The sequence below is a fragment of the Labeo rohita genome, chromosome 6 (genome assembly GCF_022985175.1).
Source record: "Labeo rohita strain BAU-BD-2019 chromosome 6, IGBB_LRoh.1.0, whole genome shotgun sequence".
Lineage (NCBI taxonomy): Eukaryota > Metazoa > Chordata > Actinopteri > Cypriniformes > Cyprinidae > Labeo > Labeo rohita.
Window position 1 is genome coordinate 17,491,540 of NC_066874.1, and position 23,164 is coordinate 17,514,703.

Below are 23,164 nucleotides of genomic sequence, written 5' to 3' on the forward strand. Positions count from 1 at the left end.
TTGGGGTTGGAACTAAACTGAATGCTTTTCCATGTACGTAATAGTAGTAATAAAGGCCTGAGCATTGATGGTGTGAGAACCCTATTGGATTTGCTCAGATTCTTCTTCTTCTCCAAAATGAATCACATTTTTGAGGGCATAAACATGCTCGAAAACTCATGAAACTTTGCACATGCCAGAGTGGTGAAAATTTACATCTGATATGGGTTTCAGAAGTAGGTGTGGCAAAATGGCTTGAAGTGCCCCTCGAGCCATGTTTCACACACTTGTACGAAATTCGGTAGACAACACCTACAAAAAAGTCCCTTGGTACGAAGTCCGAAACCCATTAGGAAGTCTGTTATATTGAATTTTCTTTGCAAGTTTTGTGTCGTTTTTGCCATTTTCAGGCGATGTATTTAAACAAACTTCCCCTAGAGATTTAAACAGATTAACACCAAATTTTGCCCTTGCACGCCCATGGGCGAACATAAGGGCACAAGTGCATTGGCTATATAAACAATGTGGTGCTGGACGTAAAAAAGATAAGTGTATCAGGCTGAAACTAGCAAAAAACACTTTGCGCCAGGTGTATGATAGGGCCCATATATTTTTTCTTTCTTTCAAAACAAGTTTACCAGTACATTTAAATGGCTCTTTTCCATACAGTGTGAAAGTGAATGATGACCAAGGGTTTGTCAAGCTCCAAAAATGACAAAATGTACCAGAAAAGTGGGCCATATGAAACTGGGTCTTCTGAGGTTACAATATGCAATAGTTTTGCAAGAGCAACAGACCAAAATTTAAGATGCTATTCGCTGATAATCTTTCCCCCCATGCACTTCTCAAACCTCATTTACTGTTTACGTATATTCAAACATGGCACATCAAACCCAGGTTTAAGTCTACGATGCCATGTTTGTGTTATTTTCCCTCATGTGTCTCACATTTGCATGGAAATAAGTAGCGTGAACATCTTGCTTAACATCTCCTATTGTGTTTGATGACTAAATGATGATATAATTTTCATTTTGGAAGAAATGTTTCTTTAAATACATCTAGAGTAACTATGCAAAGTCAGAAAAAATGTGCCAAGATTGTACCTTTAGGAGTACAACAGCATGATTCTAGGGAGCTGTTTTACCCCTAATGGTACCTTTTTTTTTTTTTTTCTGAGCGTGTATTACTGTATTCAGGGTACAGCTGCATCATAAGGGAACATGCTCCATCACGTCACGTTTTAAGAGTTTTCATGTTCTTGTGCCATCAGTGTACATATAATATACACCCAAATGCTGACACATAACTGAAGATGTTACAAGTGTGCTCCACAAGTCACTTCCCTTTCAGCACTAGTGGTTTGGTCAAAAAGAAAAATTCATAATCTTCCTCTCAGCAGAGCCTTTCGTACTGTAAATGTTTATCTATGTTTCTCTGCTTTGCATATTTGTCATTAAGTACACACTTGCATCGCTTGTCCTCTTCATAGTTTTGGTTAGCAGGGTTAATCATTGACGTTGATTGCATACTGAAAACTCCTACAATACCACATACACCTTTTTTCATTTTCTCTTTTGTGGTGAAAAAAAAGGTGTTGGAGCCGTGTGAACAAGCCTGCCGTTCGGCCTCCTCGCTTGCTCACTCTCTGAGTTTTTAAACTCTGTGTGCACAGAATGAGGAAGTTCACCCTTGTGTTTGTGGCAGCTTCCTTTTTGCAGCTTTCGCCCCTCTAACAGGAAGAGAGAGAAACAGCGAGCCTAGAGCCAGACAGAGCAGGAACGGCTATCAGTTCTAACAACGCCATGAAACAAATCGTGAGACTCTGAAGGTGGCCTCATGTTGATCTGCTCTTGAAAACTTGCCGGGGGACAAAATAACCTGGGTGTCTTCAGACTGAGGAAGAGAAGAGTCTTTGGAAAGGATGTTTTCTCACCAGCCATGGTACCATGGCAATATCACTCGGTCTACTGCAGAGGACCTCCTCTCCAAAGCAGGCAAGGATGGGAGCTTCCTCCTGCGGGACAGCGAATCCATACAGGGAGCTTATGCCCTCTGTGTTCTGTGAGTATTGCTCTGGTTAAAAGGTGCATATGCTGTCACTATTATTGGAAATTAAAGTTTCTGCTCTTTAAGTGTGTTTGAGTAGGTATGCAGTTTAAATTTGCAGTGTTTTGGATGATTTGCATGAGATGACAATTGAGTCAGTCATAAATACATCATATAAAACATGCTCGGCTTTGCGGCACTGGCCGTGCAAACTTATTTGGGATCATATATACAAAAACATCACAGTTTTTGAAATCGCATATTTTAGAAATGGCTTCCTTCTTCCTACTGTTGGTGCATATTCTCGAATCAGTCACCAGGTGAAATGTTATTCAATACAAACTGTATTACCGTCACTGGTATCAATATACAAAACAGTTTGCAAACTAGATTCCTTGTACGCAAGGTTTGGGTAAAATGTTTTGCAAATGTTTTTTTTTTTTTTTTTTTTTTTTAAATCATGCAGTGGAAAAAAAGTTTGTGTTTATGTCCAGTGTGATTCCTCGTACAGTGAAATATTAACAAACAGTGTTGACTGAGACTGAAGGAAGTAGGTAAGGGGTTTCCCATAATTGCTGCTGTTTGCAAAATGGGCCGTTTCATTGTTTATGTTTAAGCTTTGATATATAAGTGGCATGTTATTCTTGCGTTATTTCTGTTGCAGTTATGCAAATTAATGTTCTGACCTGCTCATTCATTTGCAGGTTCCAAAACTGTGTGTATACCTACAGAATATTACCAAATGAGGACAAAAAACTCTCAGTCCAGGTAAGAAATTCTCTATTTTGTACCTGGTTGAAGTTACTGACCTCTGGTGTTTCATTGGCTTGAAGTTTCCTGCAATTACTCTGCTTTCACACTTGCGCAGACAGGTGTTGCGTTTACTGAAGGTCTATTTTGAGACGTCCACCGAGGCACTTCTGCTTGTGACGTCAAGTATTCGAAAGTTGTCATAATGGTGTGTTTAGTTGTCTTAGTGAATCCAAAGCTTCTGTGGTGGCACTGAAATGTATTTGGACACTTTTGGAAGTGTAACCCTAGTAAAAAAGTAATATCTTTAAAAAATACTAGGTATATTTCAAATCTATTAACGTATTTACTGACATATCACTCAACTTGCTGGTATAAAAATTATAATTAAACTTTATTTGGAGTAATACTTGTACACAGAGCACATTTTTTAATATTAAGCCTAAAATGTGTTTTAATGTCACTATTGATGAGAACTGTGAGTTAAGGAAACCCCTGGTATTAAAGGGGTCATCGGATGCAAAGTTCACTTTTTCATGTTGTTCGAACATTAATGTGTGTTGGCAGTGTATGTACAAATCTACCCTATAATGATAAAAATCCATGCAGTGGTTTTTAATTAATCTGTAAAAATAATATCCCCTTTTTCAAATCGAGCCATTCTCAGATGTCTGTCGGTGTGCCGTCACACAGACACAGGCCGCTCCCACGATAGTTGATTGACATGAGCGTCTTACCTCAGATCAGCTGTCACAGTCCAGTAACCTCCTTGGTTTCGATGCCAGAGCAGGGATGTAAGTTAGATTGAGCGATTGAGGTGTTGTGTTGCTGGATGTACTAATGAACATAGTCGTCGTCATTTACACCCGACATCTGAGCTGCTGAAGATGCAGTGGATTATGTTTGTTTGTGAAGGGAATGCGGCTCCCGATCTACATATATCCATCTATGTTCGTGCAAATCATTCGTGATCCAGCTTCACTTACGTATAAGATTTTTTTATGAATCTTTGCGATCGCCTTTCCTTATAACGTGGTAGTTGTGAAGTTTAGCGGCTAAACATGGCTAAACGCAGCTAAATGCGGCTAAAGTAAACAGGCTAGTCACTTCACAGAGAGAAGAGAGGGGCAGGGCAAGCAGAGCTCATTTGCATTTAAAGGAACAACCCCTTAGAATGAGATGATTTTTGCAGAGCTCATTTTAAGAAGGTAAAAAGGGTGTTGTTTTACACTACTATTGAGAATTTTTAACCAATATATATTTTAGACTTTTCATTAAGACCCTAAAGAATCATATCAACTTGTGGAAAATGGGCATCCGATGACCCCTTTAAGATTTGTATGGGTTAATATAATGTAAATGATGTCTTTTATGGAAATTTCTAATAGAAAACCCATTATAGATTTATGTTATTTTAAAAAACTCGTCTTGTTTTATGCATATTTTAGATTATGGGGGCGCCATTATTTCTGATGACGTCAAATGGTTGCACTCGGTGAGCTACTGGCGCTATTTGTTGCTATTTTTATCCCAACACAACTTGGAAAATAAAATGAATAATGAATAAAAATAGCAAAAAGGGTAAAAATAGCTAAATTTAGTGCCAGTAGCTCACCGAGTGCAACCATTTTACATCATCTAAATAATGGTGCGCCCCATAGTCCAAAATATGTCTAAAACAATGTGGATTTTTTAAAGTAACGTAAATCTTTTATGAGTTTTCCACTACATATTTCAGTAAGAGACATCATTTATGTTACAATAAGCCAGACATGTCTTCATAACCAGGGATTCCTTTAAAGGAACACTCCACTTTTTTTGGAAATAGGCTCATTTTCCAACTTTAAAGTTAAAACAGTTGAGTTTTAATGTTTTCAAATCCATTCAGCCAATCTCCGGGTCTGGCTGTACCACTTTTATCATAGTTTAGCATAGATCATTGAATCTGATTAGACCGTTAGCATCTCGCTCAAAAATAACCAAAGAGTTTTGATATTTTTCCTATTTAAAACTTGACACTTCTGTAGTCACATTTTGTACTAAGACTGACTGAAAATAAAAAGTTGCGATTTTCTAGAGCAATACGGCTAGGAATTATACTCTCATTCCGGCGTAATAATCAAGGAACTTTGCTGCCGTACCATGGGTGCAGCAGGCGCAATGATATTACGCAGCGTCTGAATGGATTCAAAAACAGTAAAACTCAACTATTTAACTCTAGGGGAGTTGGAAAATGAGCCTATTTTCAAAAAAAGTGGAGTGTTCCTTTAAAGTGTACCTAAATACACACAGTAGTTCCACTTTGCCACAATCAAATATACTTTAGTGTGTCTTTAGTTCACCACTACTTCCGCACGATTAAAGAACATCAAGTGCAAAATTAATTGTTCCAATTTAGCAGACTTTACGTATACCAGCTTCTTATACTAAAAGTATGGTTGCAGGGTATTTTTATTAATCACATAAATAAGTATATTTATTTTTCACTAGGGAGATTACAGTTCGAATTATGCAATTTTCTTCATTAGGTACAAAATATCAAGCCAAGCAGCATTTGAAAACATCTAGAGATTTTCTTAAATCTAACGTCACTTCCATTTTTCTGCTCAATTTTACAAGTAAACCACAGGTGTGGTTTATCACCTCTATGCTCTACTAAAATTTGACAAATAGAAAATGCTCACTTTTGTCTCCAATTTGAAAAAAAAAAACATTGTTTTAATTATTATTATTAAATATGTTAGTAATTTGGAAGCTTCTTGTATGAAATGTTTTGCTTAAGAAAAGTATGTTCGTGCTGTGTTTCAGTCCAATTAATGACACTTTTTATTTTCAGAAATGTTACATATCACAATGAAATTTAAACCTTTTTTTTTATTTGACTTAAGTGTTTAGTATTTTTATTTATTTGGTCACACTATTATTGGCATATTTTAATTTTTCTATACTGTCTGCAACACCATCTATTTCCTGGTTGCACTAAAATGGTGGTCAAGTGAAAAAAATAATACAATAAAACCACAAAGAGACAAAAAAGTCAAGGTAAATATAATCAATCCTCTGCTAATTATGTCTTGTGCACATAGTCTGCTGGTCACTTGACAAAACACTGTCCATCTTTATAATTAGCTGCATAGAACATCTGGCATCCTACAAACCATTTACTATCATGTGCTTGGTAATGAATGCGTGACCTTGTGACAGTTGACTCTTCAGCTGCCGAAGACTCCCCGAGACCGTTGTGTAGGCGTCTTGTCTATCAGCCTAGTATCTATTATGTCCACTGCATTAAAGCAAGCATTGGTGACAGTGCAGCTGCAAAATCAATTGGTGGTTTTATTCGAGCTGTTATACTCGTGACAAATGCAAAATGGGTGACCTTTGACTATAATTTGCATTGTTCTCTCTCAGCGTTACATTTCGAAGTAACCTGCACTCAAGGGACGGGGCTAAACCGAAAACTGTAGAGTTGTACAATGCCCTTCAATGTCTTTCTACCACAGTTCTTCCTCTTTCAAGCCTGTGTTGCAGCACAGCCTCAGTTTTAAATTATCCATCAGCGTGGGTGTTAAGCAAGCCACAGGGTTCCTCTTGCACCCCGCCTTGAATGGAAAGTTTCAAAAAAGTGTCATATTGTTGAATTAAATTTGATAAATTCAATTTTAATACACTATTTCTGCTGACCTTTATACTGTAGTATGAGAGCGTGGGAGGTTTTAATGCTAAGATCGCTTGTCGACTGTTGTCAGTCGGACATCTTGTGATTGGCCATGCTAAGATGGATGACATGTTTAAAGTAGTTTGCGCACAATGCTAAAAACACTGCCATTTTCCCTAACATTTCTTCCTCACCAAATGTATGAAAAGTTCAAACTTTCATATTACAGTTAGGGATGCCAGAAGACAAAGTATGTGCTGAATTTTGATACTGTGTAGCTTTCCACATCGAATACCAGTCATTAGATTATTGTTTTTGGTATTTGGTGTTACTTTGCATATAACTGGGTTATTTGCTGAGCATCAAGGCCTACTTTAAGCCAAATCAGGTGACTAAGAGCTTATACTCCAAAGTCCTTTGAAAACAGTGGCTTATAAAACCTACTTGGCACCAACTGAATAGAAACCATGTAAAATGAAGAAAAGCTACGTACCGCTGCATGTTTTTAACAAAGGAAGAGCAGCTAAGAGAGCCACTGGAAGTATTACTGGGAGTTTTGTGCTTGTTTAAGCAAATAAGGGTTTTGGATATCTTAAAAGTCCATAAATCTTGTACATCTTGTACAGTCTTCAGAATAGCAGATCTTGTTCATCTTGTTGCAGGCATCAGAAGGTGTGCCTATTCGGTTCTTCTCAGTGCTACCTGACCTGGTGGAGGCGTATTATAAGGAGAACATGGGTCTGGTCACACACCTTCAGTATGCTGTGCAGAAAGAGGAGGAGCCGGAGGAGGAACCAGGTGAGTGAATCACAATAAGGTTTACATACTATTACAGACAATATTATCAGCAAAACAATTTGAGTAAGAAGCTTTATCATATTTTTTTTTAACCCCATTGTACGTTTGGGTACTATTTCAGTAAATGCAAGCTTTGAATTTAAATGGATTCATTCAGTGACACTATTTGGTCAAATCTCCGTTTCCACAGAGCCACTAAGTTTGCCGCCTCAGTTGCCACCCAGGAATATCGCAAGTAATGAATCTAAAGACAGCCATAGTGACTCGTCCAGAGGAACCGATAGGGGAATGGAACTTGCCCGTCCCTGCATCACAGACACCTATATCCAGCGTTTGCAGCAAATCGATATCACAAAGTACAATGAGATTTATCTATCTTACTTTCAGTACAATTTCTGGTTAAATACAGCTTTATGCAAAAGTTTGGGAATCCCTTGCAGAATCTGTGAAAATGTGAGTAATTTTAACAAAATAAGAAAGATCATACAAAATGCATGTTAATTTTTTATTTAGTACAGATTGTTTAGTTTTTCCAGCATCTTTTGCATATTCGAACCCTTTCCAGCAGTGGCTGTATGGTTTTGAGATCCATCTTTTCACACTGAGGACAACTGAGGGACTCAAACACAACTATTAAAAAGGTTCAAACATTCACTGATGCTCCAGAAGGAAACACGATGCATTAAAAGCTGGGGGGTGAAAACTTTTGAACAGGATGAAGATGTCCAAATCTTTCTTATTTTGTTGAAACATCATTTTTCCCAAATAGTAATGTCCTTTGGAAGCAACGGAAGATACTTGCATGTTTCCCAGAAGACAAATTAAGTACAATTTTCCTTGATCTTCAAATTCAAAAAGTTTTCACCCCTGGCTCTTAATGCATCGTGTTTCTCTCTGGAGCATCAGTGAATGTTTGAACCTTTTTAATAGTTGTGTTTGAGTCCTCAGTTGTCCTCAGTGTGAAAAGATGGATCTCAAAATCAAACACACACTGCTGGAAGTGTTCAAATATGCAAAAGATGCTGTAAAACTGAAAAATCGACCGAACCTGGAGGATTTTTTCGAAGAACAGTCCTCAGTTTAACTGTTCAGAACAAACAAGGAACTCATAAACAACCATCGCAAAACAAAAAAACAGTCATGGATCATCCATGTAACCACACACGGTATTAAGATCCAAGGGTTCCCAAACTTTTGAAAGGGGTTATTTTAATGAGCTCAGCTATTTTTTGGTCTTGTGGACTATATGTAAACATTCTTAAGTAAAATATCAATATTAGTACTAAATAAAAAAAAAAAAACATGCATTTTGTATGATCTGTCTTATTTTGATAAAATTATTCACATTTTCACAGATTCTGCAAGGGGGTCCCAAACTTTCGCATAAAACTGCACATTATGATTTATTAGTGAGTAGCATTGTTCTAGGGTGCTAATGATTCTGCTGTTTGATATCCAGTCTACCAGAGGACCATCAGAAGTTCATCCAGGAGTATTTCCGCTCATCTATTTGCCTAGATGCGGAACAAGTGCAAAATGGCAACCCGACTCTTCCCCACTTTAAAAAGCTCACACAGAGTATCTGCAAAAACTTAAACAGGTATAAATAGTCTGAAAAATATGTGTGAATCTTAAAACACTTGCATGCCCTCATGAATTTTATCCATTGTGCATTTAATCGACTTTTATTGACATTCCTGTTTTTTATATAGTGAAATTGCACGCACACTTCCGAGTCTTGAGGCACTGCAGAAAGTTTTGGATCAACCTATGTCTCCTGGAGGGGGGAGACTAAGGAGTCAGGTGAGTGGAAATGAAGCAAACCAAGAAGGATTGTTTTTGATTTCAAATGACAGTAGATGCTGTAAGTCTCTGTGTAAGAATATAAAGAATTTACAGGACAAAAAAAATTAATTGGAGGTAAGAAGTGCATGTGTGATTTCATGCACAACTTTTTTGTTTTCTTTTGTGTCAAAACTCACTCTGGTAGTGGGATAGCTTGTAACAACAATACTGTTTGTAATTGACCCTTCGCGAACAGCTTGACTGACAGGCGATCTGACCAGTCATAATGCTGAATCTGCCATTCTGTCTGATACACAAATCAGACAGGAGAGTAGATTAACTTTGGTGGACTTAAACTTGAAACATTATGTGTATTAACGTCTTTCCGTGGTTGAAATAAAATACGTCCTGATGTTAATTAGTTTTTTATTTCAGTGCTTTAAGTAAAGAGGAAAAGCCGATCAGTTCATGTGTCATAGATCTAATTAAAGAGCCACAAAATGGTATTTATTGTTTGTATTTTATATAAAATGACAACATTTTAAAGCTGAGACCTTGTTTCATACCAGAAGTAACCTGCTCTGTCTTGTCTGTCGGCGTGTTGTCAGTTTACTCTTTGCGCCGCAATATATTTTTCACTGCGTGAGAACCTGTAATGTGAGAGTGGCATTATCGGACAGCAATGAAGGAGGGCGAGTTTTTGCAAATGCTCAATTGACATTTTACTGATTTATATGATTTCGAGGTTAAAAGTAGATTACAAAATAAGGTTTGTTTGTAGATGATGAATATTTGAATATTACGTCCAATTTTGAGACACATTGCGCAATATAAACCACTAAGTTACAGACGTTAGACCCCAAAAAAAGTATTACAACACTGTCATTTCCCCTACAGACAAGTAAAGAAATAACGCAATGAGGGAAGACAATCAAATATGTAAAAGTGATTTGTTTATGTATGTATTTATTTATATAAGAACAATTTTTAAAAATATATCTGTTGGTTTTACTTTCAGCTTTCAGGAGATGCAAATCAGTCTGTGGCTTTCAAACTGGAGCAACTGACTAAGCTTATATATTCAATAGAAGACAAGGTATCGCTGTTCTTTGTTTATGGATCACAGCAAACATGACCATATATATTGAGAATTGTAAACTTTATTGTGGACTAACATCACTTTTTATTTACAGACCAAGAATGCTGTGTTTGAATCTGTTGGATATGATGGAGGGCACAGAAGGTCACTTATTCCTCCTGTGACATTTGAAGTAAGAAAGTCAATTAAACAATATATATTAAATATAAAGGATTTACCCTTGCTTAGTAGATATATATTTAGTAGATATATATTTAGGTGTATTGTTTGATCACTGTACATATTCGAAGTGAAAGTCATAACCCGTTACCTCCTTCCTGCTGCTCGTAATGATGTCATAAAAATGAAAGCATGGACGTTTTCACTGCTGCTGCTTTGCTCTCCAAAACCACATGCAAATTAGAAAGAGTCTAGTTTGCCTATGTACTAGATAAGCGATGACGCTTGGGTTTGGTTGCCTCCGCACACAGTCACCTTTGTAACACTATTTTAGGTATGACAGAAATGCTGCACTTCATTTTACTGATGTGTTTCATTGTCCTTTTCTGTGCTGACAGGTAAAAAGTGACTCCCTTGGTATTTCAAACAAAATGTACCTCAAAGTAGATGTGGAAGGAGGGAAGGTTTACTTCAAGAAGTCCAAAGATGGACCTGAGGATAAATATTTTGTGCACAATAAAAGTATGCAGAAACATTTCCTCACTATAATATAATCACACACAACTGAATTTAATGAAAATGTTTCAGTATTGATGGGTCAGCAGGCCTTTATCATGAAATTAACTTTGAAGGAAAGAACGGAGACACAAAGTGCGAATATTTGACTATCCTGCTTACTTTAACTTACTGTTTTATATGAGACGAAAGAAATCGCAAACAGAATGTTGTGATGGACCAATCAGAATGTAGTATCCTTGAGTTGTGTAACCAAAATGTGTGAAATTAATAAATAATTTTTCATTTTCAGTCTTGCAGTTGGTGAAGTCACAGAAGATGCACAACAGACTAGTACTGGTGGTTGAGACAGAGAAGGAAAAAACTCAACGCAAAGACTTTGTCTTTGATGACACAAAGGTAAAAATCCTATTTCTAAGTTATATAATAATGTTAAAGTAGCATTGAAAAGTTTTCACGTGGAAGGCAGACACGAAAATGAATACTATGAACCATAACATACTGTTTTCCATGTATTTTGAAAGTGTCCTTGTGTGTAACTATATATCTCCAAACACATTTTTAGAAAAGAGAAGGCTTCTGCCAGCTTCTACAGCAGATGAAGAACAAGCACTCGGGAAAACCTGAGCCGGATATGATCACCATCTTTGTTGGCACCTGGAACATGGGTAATATACATTTAGCTTATAAACATTTACCCTACCTTTAAAATTTAGTAAGTCCAAAAAGCTTCTCAAGTTACACTGAATTCAGACTATTTTTGGAGCTGAAGCACAGCATTTTTTGACCAAAGTGCTGTAACGCTTTTTTTAAATCTCACTAGCCTATCTCTGTAAAAGGAAGAAAACTTTAGCACATTTTTAAAAAATAATTAAATAATAATAAAATGTTGTTTTTTTAACAAATAAACAAAATGAAATTTATATCGAATTACTTCTGTTGTTTTTGAAATATAGTTGGTGTACTATTAAATGTACTGAAATATATATCATATATTTAAATATTTGTAATTACACAGTTGCAGGTTAATACATTTCAAATATAGAAACTATAAATGTAATATTAAATAACACTTTAAATGGACTTAAGTGTGTTTGTCAACATTTTAATTACGTGTACTTCTTTAAAGGGAACCCCGGGTATTAAAACATAGTGAAATACGTTGTAGAAAAGACATGAAATATTCATTCCACATTGTTTTATATCACATTTTGTCATATTTTTGACTATGGGTGGGCACCATTATTTGATGTTGTGAAATGGTTGCACTCAATGAGTTACTGGCGGTACCTTTTGCTATCTTTACCACAACACAACTCTGAATACACAATTTGGAAAATAAAATAGCGATACGATGCCATATTGTACGGCTTTTGGTTGTAATTTTCAGTCGAAGGGCAAGAAGAGATCCAGTGTAAGTCTTCACTGCTTTCCTAGTGATAAGAAGAGGAGAAAAGAATGGGAAGATGCCTGTGGATAAATAAAACTTTCCAAAGACCTGCATCTTTGTTTTCTCCATTTTAGCCTTGATGTCTTTAAGGCTTTTAGTAGAGCACAGCTATTGAAAGAGCTTGCAAACAGCAGAAACAAGAAACGCTAGATGCCATCCTGGCAGGATGTAAACATGTCGCCGCTTGTCATGACGTCGCAGACTCTGAAGGAGTTTCTCAGTGTGAATTTCACTCAGTATCCAGGGGCGTTTAGACTCCTTGTGGGGGGAAATCGATGGTACGGCATTTGGTGTAGCTTTATATTCATCGCCACCTGTAAGCTCTTTCAGTAGCTGTGGTCATCGTATCAGTATTTTATTTTCTGAGTTGTGTTTTCTGAGTAAAAAAATCAACAGGTAGCGTCAGTAGTGTAACCATTTCACGTAATCAAAATAATGGTGCCCCCCCCCATAGTCCAAAATATGTATAAAACAATGTGGATTTTTTAAGTAACGTAAATCTTTCATGGGATTTCTACTACATATTTCAGTAAGACACATCTCATTTACATTATATTAAGCCGTACAAGTCTCAAATACCTGGGGTTCCCTTTAAACGCATGACGAAAGAATGTTATTATGATTCAAAATTGACCTTTAATTTGATGTTTTTACAAAGTAGACTTTTAAAAAGTGTAAATAAGTTACAAAACAGTAATGAAAGTGTACTCTTTTAAGTACACTTAAGTGGGTTTTTATTTCATTAATAATTAAGATTTGAAACACACTACTAATAAAGAGTAGGCATTTTATACTATGCTTCTTCCTCTTATTTTCAAGTCCTGACATTTGTATGGTACAAAATATGAAGTTTACAGCAACTAGAGATGAAGTGAACTGTAAACTTAAGTGAAGTGAACTGTCCATTCAGGAAATGCGAATCCACCACAGAACATCACTTCCTGGTTCCAGTCGAGGGGTCAGGGAAAAACCCACGATGACACAGCCAATCAAATCCCACATGATATCTATGTGATTGGGACACAGGAAGACCCACTGGGAGAGAAGGAGTGGATAGAAACAGTTAGGGGAGCCCTTAGAGACATAACCAACATTAGCTTCAAACAGGTAAGTGACACAAAACCCAACAGGAAGGCTTCAGGTGCCTTGTGTTGTTTACGTATTACTTTAAATCATTTTACTATGAATATCTACAGTATGTTATAAAACTTGACCATATGTATAAATGTGTTGCATGACGTAGCATATAAGCTAAATGCTGTTTTTAACAGATAGCCACTCAGACACTGTGGAGTATAAGGATTGTGGTTCTAGCCAAGCCGGAACACGAGAACCGCTTCTCTCACGTCTTCTGTGACAGTGTTAAGACTGGCATAGCTAATGCTCTGGGTTTGTTTAAAGCTTTTTTCCATTTAAAAATCATTAGAAATTGTAAAGCTAGTAAGGTAGCAATCTTCGTTGTACATAAAAAGCTGAGTGTGTGTGTATGTATGTGTTTATAGGGAATAAAGGAGCAGTGGGGGTGTCTTTTATGTTTAATAGAACCTCCTTTGGGTTTGTCAACAGTCACCTGACCTCAGGAAGTGAAAAGAAACTGAGGTAAGCCACAACCCAAAAACCTGTTAGTGTGAAAAATGATGCACTGACATATAATACACAAGAATAATAAGCAATTATTATCTTCTTACTGTACCTTTTCTAGACGAAACCAGAACTATGTTAGCATTCTGCGTTTTCTGAATCTGGGAGATAAGAAACTCAATCCTTTTGATATCACACATCGCTTCACACACCTCTTCTGGCTGGGGGATCTGAATTATAGGGTTGACTTACCATCGCAGGTAGGTTCAAATGAATGTGCATCAAACATGTAGAAATGTTGTAAATATTTTGCATGTTTTTTCCTGTAAATAAACTCATGCATGTTGCATGTTTTAAAAATTTTGCATGTTTTTTTTCTTTTTAAATATATCAAATAGAGAAAAACTTATTTAATGCCTGTCAAATGCAAACATGAGACAAATGATCTTTTCATAAAAGAAATCACTTTTCTGTTTTGTGTCAGATACTCATAATAAGCCACTGCAGAGCTAATTTTACTACTTATATCACAACAGTAATTCATGCTATAAAATAAGTGGCTTGACATGAAGTTGTTTACCAGTTCTTTTATAATTATTATGTATACTTATGTTATAAACTCAAATGAATTGATAGACTACACTACCAGTCAAAAGTTTTTGAACTGTGAGACATTTAATGTTTTTTAAAGAACTCATTTATATTTGATCCAAAGTACAGCAAAAACAGTAAAAGTTTGAAATATTTTTACTATTTAAAATAACTGTTTTCTGTTTGAATATATTTTAAAATGTAGTTTATTCTTGTGATCAAAAAGCTAAATGTTCAGCATCATTACTCCAGTCTTCAGTGTCACATGGTCCTTCAGAAATCGTTCTAATATGCTGATTTGCACTTCAAGAAACTTTTTTCAGGATTCTTTGATTAATAGAAATATCCAAAGATCAGCATTTATTTATACACTATACCATTCAAAAAAGATATATATATATATATATAGGTTAAAATGATACAATTAAAATTTTAAAAATAATACTTTTATTTAACAAGGATGCTTTAAATTGATCAAAAGTGATGCTACAGACATTTATAATGTTACAAAACATTTCTATTTCAGTTTTTCTGAATGTTCTATTCATCAAAGAAACTTGAAAACGTAATAATAATAATAATAATAAATTATTTTTGAGCAGCAAATTTAAATATTAGAAAGCATTCTGAAGGAACTGGAGTAATATTGCTAAAAAATTCTGCTTTGAAATCACAGACATAAATTACATTTTTAAATATATTTTTAAGAAATTAAATAGTAGAAATATTTCACAATATTACTGTTTTTGCTTTACTTTAGATCAAATAAATGTAGGCTTGGTGAGCAGAAGAGACTTCTTTAAAAGACATTAAAAATCTTACTGTTCAAAAACTTTTAACTGGTAGTGCAATGGAATACTTTTACTTTAGCTAATTTGTCTGTCACACCACTGGACTATTTAAAATCATCTAGTGGAGATATTTTTTTATATATTTTTTAACTTCCACTTTAATTCATTCTAAATCATATGCACAAGTGCATTAGCATAATGCTTTAGAATAAAGAAAAGAACATAGTCTGACAAAAATAAGACAAATCCCTGCTACAGCTTGCAAATCCAGTTTTAGTACGATGTTTTTAAACCTTATGCATCAGTTACCCACATTATGATACTTTGAGGCATAAACTGCCTTTGTGGTTTAGAAAGCGTAGTTGTATTCAGAGCAGGCAGTTCCTCTATTAAGACCAGAGCTGTCACGTACAGCAGCTCCTGACATCAACTGACAGGAAAAGACCAAATTTTTGCATAGCTGTTTGCTTTTTGCAGGAAGCTGAGAACATTGTGATGAAGATCAAACAGCAGCAGTATCAGGAACTCTTGGTCAGAGATCAGCTGAACATGGAGAGGGAAGAAGAGAAAGTCTTCTTAGACTACGGTGAGAGTAGTTATGCATAATGCACCTGTTAATTTTAATCTACAATATCAATTTTGACATATTTTGATTACTCAAATACAAAGTTACTTAGAGTCCATCCCTGGTAGCCCTAGCCAAAATTCACACTTGTAGTTGAGCCAATGTTGCTATACGTCTGGGCCGCTCAGACAAACAAAGCAATGTTGAAATTGCCACAAGGCCACAATGTTTACTTCCACCTTCCTCTCTACAAAGATGGGATGAAATGGGAGAGTATTTTAGGTATTTCAGTATCAAACAAACATCATTTCAGAATTAGCTGTTAACTGGAGTTTTACTACTTACTTTAATCCAAACCAGGATCTGAGGATTTTATTTTATTTGTTTATGATAGTTTGTATTTTCATTAACCACACTACCTAAGATCAAACTACTAGGTACTATAAACCAAATTCAGAAGAAACATACACTAGTTTTGGGTCAGTAAAAATGTTTTGAAAGAAGTCTCTTTATGCATATAAGGACTGCATTTATTTAATCAAAAATACAGTATAAACAGTAATATTGAGAAATATTATAAATTAAATAACATTTTTTTTCCTGTGATGGCAAAACTGAATTTTCAGCAGCCATTACTCCAGGTTTCAGTTTCATATCATCCTTCAGAAATCATTCTAATATGCTGATTCAGTGCAAGAAATATTTATTATCATAAATTTAGAAAACAATTGTGCTGCCTTTGGAAACCATCGTTTTTCTTAGGATTATTTTATGAATAGAAAGTTCAAATGAAATCTTTTGTAACATTAAAAATTAGTTTACTGTATCTTTTGATGCATTTAATGTATTAATAAAAGTATTCATTTCTTTTAATTTTATAAACATGGGTGGTATATATGGTATATATGCCACAAAGGCATATTATGCCACATTTGGTGTAGAAGCTTGCTTAGTTTCAGATTGCTTGGGTGCCCTAAATCTAAAGTGATCATCTTGTGCCACTTTATGCACAGTGTTGCCAGGTTTTCAGAACAAAACCTCCCACCCCAATTGCTACGTGTTCTGGGGGTAAAATACACATTTTTTTTTCAGTGGGGTTCCCCTGGTAAAATTCACATTCCAGTGGCTAAATATCACGTCATTAATGTTGCTTTAACCCGTGCACATAAAATGCAACCCACGGCAGCAGTGTTAAGAAGCTTAACTCCACGGGAAAACCACGGACCACAGATGTTTTTCTATTTATTGAGCAGCACCTTCTCCTCTTTTAGCATCTTTCAGCATCTTCGTTTTTATTTTTGACTTCCCCCATTTTCCATTCTTCATGTTTTTATTCCAGCATTTTAAATCCTTGTTTAATATGTTTTATTTTACAGTGGAGGAGGAGATCACATTTGCCCCTACTTATCGTTTCGAGAGAGACACACGGGAGAAATATGCCTACACTAAAGCCAAAGCCACGGGGGTACATTGTGAAAGCCAATACATTTCAACAACCTTTCTCATGGAGTAGTATTTGTATTTTTCTCATTTAATAATGCCAATTCTCTTTACATAAATATTTGATCTCACAGACAAAATACAACTTGCCTTCATGGTGTGATCGCGTACTTCGCAAATCCTACCCTATGGCGCATGTTGTTTGTAACTCGTATGGTTAGTACATGTAATATACAATGCGAGTTCCAAGTTCTAGTAACAGACCAGTGCAGTTAAAACGTCCTTACTTTAACCAACTTTATTCTTTGACATTTTAGGGTGCACCAATGACATCATGACAAGTGACCATTCCCCTGTGTTTGCCACATTTGACGTTGGTGTGACTTCACAGTTTGTCTCAAAAAATGGTATGACTGTGACACTATGATAGCAATCCTCCCTTTAGATATAAAACTGTTGCATCCTGTCAGCTGTCTTGTGCATTGTGTTGTTTCACTTATTAACTTATTTTTGCTCTGTACAGATCTCTCAAAGGACGCTCAGGGTGCTATAAAAATCATGAACTGCGTGGCTGTTCTTTTGACTAAATCAAAGACCAAGTTCTTCATTGAGTATCACTCAAGCTGCTTGGAGAGTGAGGAGCTATAACGATTATACTTTCACTTATTATATCACAAATTATCACAAATTGCTACTAAAAAAAGACTTGCAATTCATTTTCTAGAATTTGTAAAGAGTCCTGAAGGAGAAAACCAAGAGAACACAGAGGGCTCGATAAAAGTACGATTTAACGGACAAGTTGAGGTAAAAAATCTTATATGATAAAACATTGTATATTTAAAGCTTATTAGCAATGTTTACATTATCTTTGTAAAATTGCTTTGCAGCTCACGCCCATCATTGCAGACCCTGAATACCTTCTTGATCAGCACATCCTCATCTGCATTAAATCTACAGATTGTGATGAGTCATATGGTATGTTTACCTAAAATGTGTGAACTTATGCCTATAATATAACCTGACCTAGTAGTTCTCATTATTGCTCATTGACCACATTGAACATCATTTTCTGATTATTGTTCGTTTTCTGTTTAAAATAGTCGAGGGTGGCGCTAGTCCAAAATCGCTCACTTCTTCACTTATTCTCCAGTCACTTGGTCTCCAAGCGCTAGGCTATATCAGCTGGAGTGAACAAAATGAGATGCTGATGTATTACACCGTTCACTAGAATGCTGGGGCTGCTGCGACAGCATTCACAGAGTTTTATCCTACTTTAGAAATAATACAAGTCTAAACCATATACATCATAGTAATGAGCCTTTAATTGCCTACAGAGCTAAAGTGCTTAAGCGCAAAGCTTGCCACAGTGCACTGGCAAATATAATAAATATGAATTTGTTAGGGAAAACCGCAAGGAGACTACATTAACGTTTTAAAAATGAATTGATAAACTAGTGTTTTATTTGTTTTCAGCTTGAGAGATAAAGTCAACGACACTGACTTGTCATCTTTGCAGTAGTGATACGCCTGTTTGCATATTTCATACGGATTACATAATATGAGAGCTTTCTATTTGAACTGGTTCATTTAAAAGTAGACATTTCACTCTCTGTAGTGTAGATATATTTTTCATGTCTGTGATAAGACAAGAATACAGTTTCGAAGTGGCACGCTAAGTTCACAGAGAGCAAGATGACAGAAAAAAAGCGTGCTGTTTGCGTTAATTATTTTACAAAAGCACAACGTTTCATTGTTATTCTGAGTGCACGCAAATAAACGTAGAGTCTTTACAGATACAAAAGGTGTATTACTTTTTCTGTATGACTGAAAATGACAGAGTATTTTAAGGGCAAGTGACCGCACCGGCGCCTCCATCTGTAATGCAATAAGCGCCCTACTATTCAGTTTCTACACTTAGCACAGACACTTAAATAGTGCGCATTTTTTTAGGTTAACATTAGTTTGAGCTGCCATGTAAAGTTGATGAATGATAGATGAGCGTTTGGATGTCCTGCCCGATGTACTATATTACAACATAGACCAGCCGTTAACGATCTGTCTGTCAAGGACTGCGAGATTTCGCCACTTCGTGTGGATGTTTTTGCGACTAATAAAATTTTGGTCGACCAAGCCTAATGGTTAGTCGACTATTAGGGGCCAGCCCCACATGAGTCATAGTACTTTACATTGTAATTACGCATACCCTGTATGTACACATATTATTATATATAGTTTTGTATGCAGTGTCTTTAACTGTACTTTCCAAGCAGCTGTTTGCACCTAAAGCTAGAGAAATAATTAAATAATATTAAAAAATAAAATCTAAAATAATATTCAATCAAAGCTGTTTCTTGTTACCTTTACCTCTGTAATTTAGGTATTGGCAACAATGAGGTAGCGAAATTGATAGCTACTTATCATTTCAAGGTAATGTTATTTTTAGATATGACTAATTGGATCGTCATGCTAAAATTGTCTTAACAACAGAATTTAAGGATGCCAGGAAAAACAGCACAATTTTAGTGTGTAATAATGACTGCAGTTTTGTATTCTATCCATGACCTGCTTTGATGTAAAAAAAAAATATGCCAAGTTCTGTCATGAAACTCTAGATGGCGCAGGCTGATGGGTCAAAAACAGAAACTGATTGTATTCACAGTGTAAAACTACTTTGCACAAGATGATTGGTTCATGTTGCATATGCAGCCAATGAGCTTACTGATTTACATTTAAAGGTGCAATAGGAGAGCTGGGAAAATGCTAACTTTAGCTGGATAGCACTGAAAGCAAATGTTCTACCCTCCCCAATAAATCATATGTTTTTTGTTTTATTCGGATTTCAAAAAATTGGAATATTGGTTTCATCTGATTACAGCATGTGTGTACATGATTCTTGCATAATTGGAATATGGCAATGTTCTGATTAGTATTGGAATATTCCTATGCATGTAAACAATCACGATGTGCTCTGTCTGTAGGTGAGGGTTGTGTGGCTCTGCGTTCTGCTGAAAGCTCTTACACTGAGTTCTGTATCAAACTCACACATCACGGTGAGCACACAGGCCGGCTAACAGGTGGCATTCAACTTCCTAAATCTGACGGCAAACAGACAGAGAAGCTGTATGGTGAGTGCACAGTTTGTTTCTGTACTAGAAATGTGATATAATGCTTTTTTCCCTGATGCCAGTCCAGAATTGTGCTATAACAATCTTCTCCCAGAGCAGCTTTCTTCAAGATTATGTTTCTTTATTTCAGATTTCATTAAAGTTGGTGATGACCCAGGAGCTGGCAAAGGCAAATCAGGAGATATTACCAAAATGTAAAAAAAAATTTTTTCACTTTGACATTCTTCGCAAAGCTTAGATTTGATGTTTGTAAAAGTAAATAATTTTGACCCTCTTTGACAGGTTTTCTGCAGTCCTCGCCACTGATATTAGTAACCCCAGTTATATGGGTGTAGGCTACAAAAGCAATAACCAGGTGGACCGGGGCCCCGGCAGCATTATGTCCCCAAGAACAGGGCCATCATCAAAGGACATGACCCATGGCAATCTCTCCCCAAAAAAGACTAGTTATGACCATACTACATGCAGCCCAACTACAAAGACATCAAACCCTATGTAAGTATCCGCCTTATTTTTATTGTATGAGCCGGTGCAGACATTTATAACTTGAATGTGCAAGGCCTCCGGTGTCATTTGCTTCCAGTTATTTTTAGCACAAAACAGCTTGATATTGCAAACTAGTATTTTTTTATCGTATTATTTTAACGTATTGTCGCAATTGTAAACACTGTTTGTAACGCAAAATAGTTTTACTGTTTACATCACTTTGATATTCTTTTAGTTATTTATCTACAGTATAGTGACTTCTGTGTTGAAAAATAATAATGTGGATATATAGAAATATTTATATCTCCTTTATCTCGTCAATATACCTTTTATGTCATCTGACAAATGTTTAGACAAATGTAACATTTAAATTATTTTTGTAATTATGTAACACTTACTTATTAAAGTTAATAATTAAATTAAGTTACATTTACTTAAAATTAATAGTTTAATTACGTTTAGATTATCTCTGCCATTATGTAACATTGATTAGTTAATAATTAAATTAAGTTAATAACGCTCACTTAAAATTAATAATTGAAAACACTTAGTTTAATAACACTGTAATCTTTGGCAAATCCAAAAATGAATTCCCTTGTAACATTTATAACCAAATAAAGTGTTTTATTTTTAATTTCTTTGTACAAAATAGTATAGAATTTGAATATTTATTTAACAAAAAAAAAAAAAACAGTTTATGGTATAAGAAACAACTAATGAATCTCTAGTATTTTTGATACATTTCAGTTAATGTTTATACAATTTTATTTGCTCTGCTACTGATACCAATTAAAATATTATTTTTGATGACTAAAAAAATGTGTACGCTACTTGTTATAAGAACAGATGTCAGTTTGCATCAGTTAGTGATTCTAGATTAATCTTCTAAATTCAATTTTCTGTGGTTATTTTTGGTTTAGACCTGAGGATGGGCAGCCTCCAGAGATGTTTGACAATCCCCTTTACGGCTCAATGACTGGATCACGAGGAAATAAAGACCATCTCCCTTCTCCCGATGCTCACTTTGCCTTTCCCAAAACAGACCTTGATGTGGACCGTCAACCCCCTGTTCCAACCCCTCGCATCCGCTCTTTCACTTGTTCAGAAACCAAACCCCACTCAGCAATAGCCACAAACACCATAAGCAGTGGTCTACAACCCCAGAACATCACCAAGAAGCCAGTGGTGCCTTCTCGCTCTGAAGGGGGCATGATTGGGCCTAATAGACCTCCGGTGCCTATGAAATCCCGCCCTGGTCAGCCACAAGAGCTTCAACCAAAGCCCAGAGACTACAGAGACAGCGCTGAGCTTCCATCTAAAATTCGACAACAAAACAGAACAGGCCAACCCAAAGATGGTATGGTATAACAACAGTATATTCTCCACATTCCTTCTTTGTGGAAAACAGTAGATTTGGGGTCTCAAACTCATTTGTCCACTCAAAAAAGCTGTATTGTTTATAATGTTAAGCTCAAAAATGATCACATTTAAATATTCAAACAACAATCAGTATTTTGCTGTATATAGTAGGCCCATTAACTACAGTACTCTGCAAAAGGCGACTAAAAGGATGAAGACATAAACATAACATTATGATTTTCTGCTAAGCTGCTTTAAAACAATGTGTATTATAAATATAGTGCTATATAAATTTGCCTTGATATTAAACGTTTATTAAAATTTCTTTCCCTTCTTTTTCAATTGCAATGTCTGTCCTTAGGGCATCATGAGACGCCACAATCTGTGAAGATGGGTCGGCCTTTAAAATGATTTCCTTTTGGTGTGCCATGGCAGGAGAGCTGTCAGCGTCGGTGTGAGCTTCATATCTGATACTTGAGACTCTGTAGTACTGGGCATGAGACATACGTTTCTTAATCTGTGTACTAAAATGAATAAATGTATAAACAATAGCAATTCAAAGAACTTGGATATTGATTTTAAATTGATGAATGTTTCACAGTTTGAATGTCACTGCATTTAGTCATACAATCATTTGTGTCAGCCTGTTTAAACATTTTACGTTGCTTAAAATATTTTTATTAAAAGGCAGAGTGAAAAGTTATAATCTTCTAATAAAGCCAAGTGTTGTACAGTCATTGTTTTTTTTTTTTTTGTTTTGGATCTAGAAAAATGCACTTTACCAGTCAGTTTTACCATAAGCCACTGACAGTTGTTGTTAGAAATCCAATGAAGCACTTTTCAAAATTATTCATGCTTCCATTTTTCAATTTTTTCCCCTGGCATTGTAGAGCTCATACTGTAAATAACAAAGACTAGTTTAACCAGTTAACAATTAACCAGGGGTAATCAGCAGTGTTGGGCACGTACCTTTAAAAAAGTAATTA

General features: G+C 35.7%; 1 protein-coding gene across 1 annotated transcript; it reads left to right on the forward strand.

Annotated features, from left to right (window-relative positions):
• Positions 1 to 1,585: 1,585 nt before the first annotated feature.
• Positions 1,586 to 22,915, forward strand: inpp5d (inositol polyphosphate-5-phosphatase D). Its single transcript, XM_051112282.1, has 27 exons — positions 1,586 to 2,040; positions 2,730 to 2,793; positions 7,096 to 7,231; positions 7,422 to 7,587; positions 8,691 to 8,831; positions 8,944 to 9,034; positions 10,035 to 10,112; positions 10,210 to 10,287; positions 10,673 to 10,796; positions 11,083 to 11,189; positions 11,356 to 11,458; positions 13,151 to 13,347; positions 13,512 to 13,629; positions 13,743 to 13,839; positions 13,943 to 14,081; positions 15,681 to 15,789; positions 17,145 to 17,233; positions 17,343 to 17,424; positions 17,526 to 17,615; positions 17,732 to 17,842; positions 17,933 to 18,012; positions 18,096 to 18,183; positions 20,187 to 20,333; positions 20,464 to 20,527; positions 20,616 to 20,828; positions 21,740 to 22,176; positions 22,540 to 22,915. Exons 1-27 carry the CDS (start codon positions 1,901 to 1,903, stop codon positions 22,587 to 22,589), a joined length of 3,339 nt encoding a protein of 1,112 aa, XP_050968239.1. The 5' UTR covers positions 1,586 to 1,900; the 3' UTR covers positions 22,590 to 22,915.
• Positions 22,916 to 23,164: the final 249 nt, after the last annotated feature.

Excerpts from the sequence above, each read along its gene's own strand:
- inpp5d (XM_051112282.1), top strand. The coding sequence starts at position 1,901 with ATGTTTTCTCACCAGCCATGGTACCATGGCAATATCACTCGGTCTACT. Across the intron at positions 13,840-13,942 it reads GGAAGTGAAAAGAAACTGAG|ACGAAACCAGAACTATGTTA; the intron begins GTAAGCCACAAC and ends TACCTTTTCTAG. Across the intron at positions 20,528-20,615 it reads TCAGGAGATATTACCAAAAT|GTTTTCTGCAGTCCTCGCCA; the intron begins GTAAAAAAAAAT and ends CCTCTTTGACAG.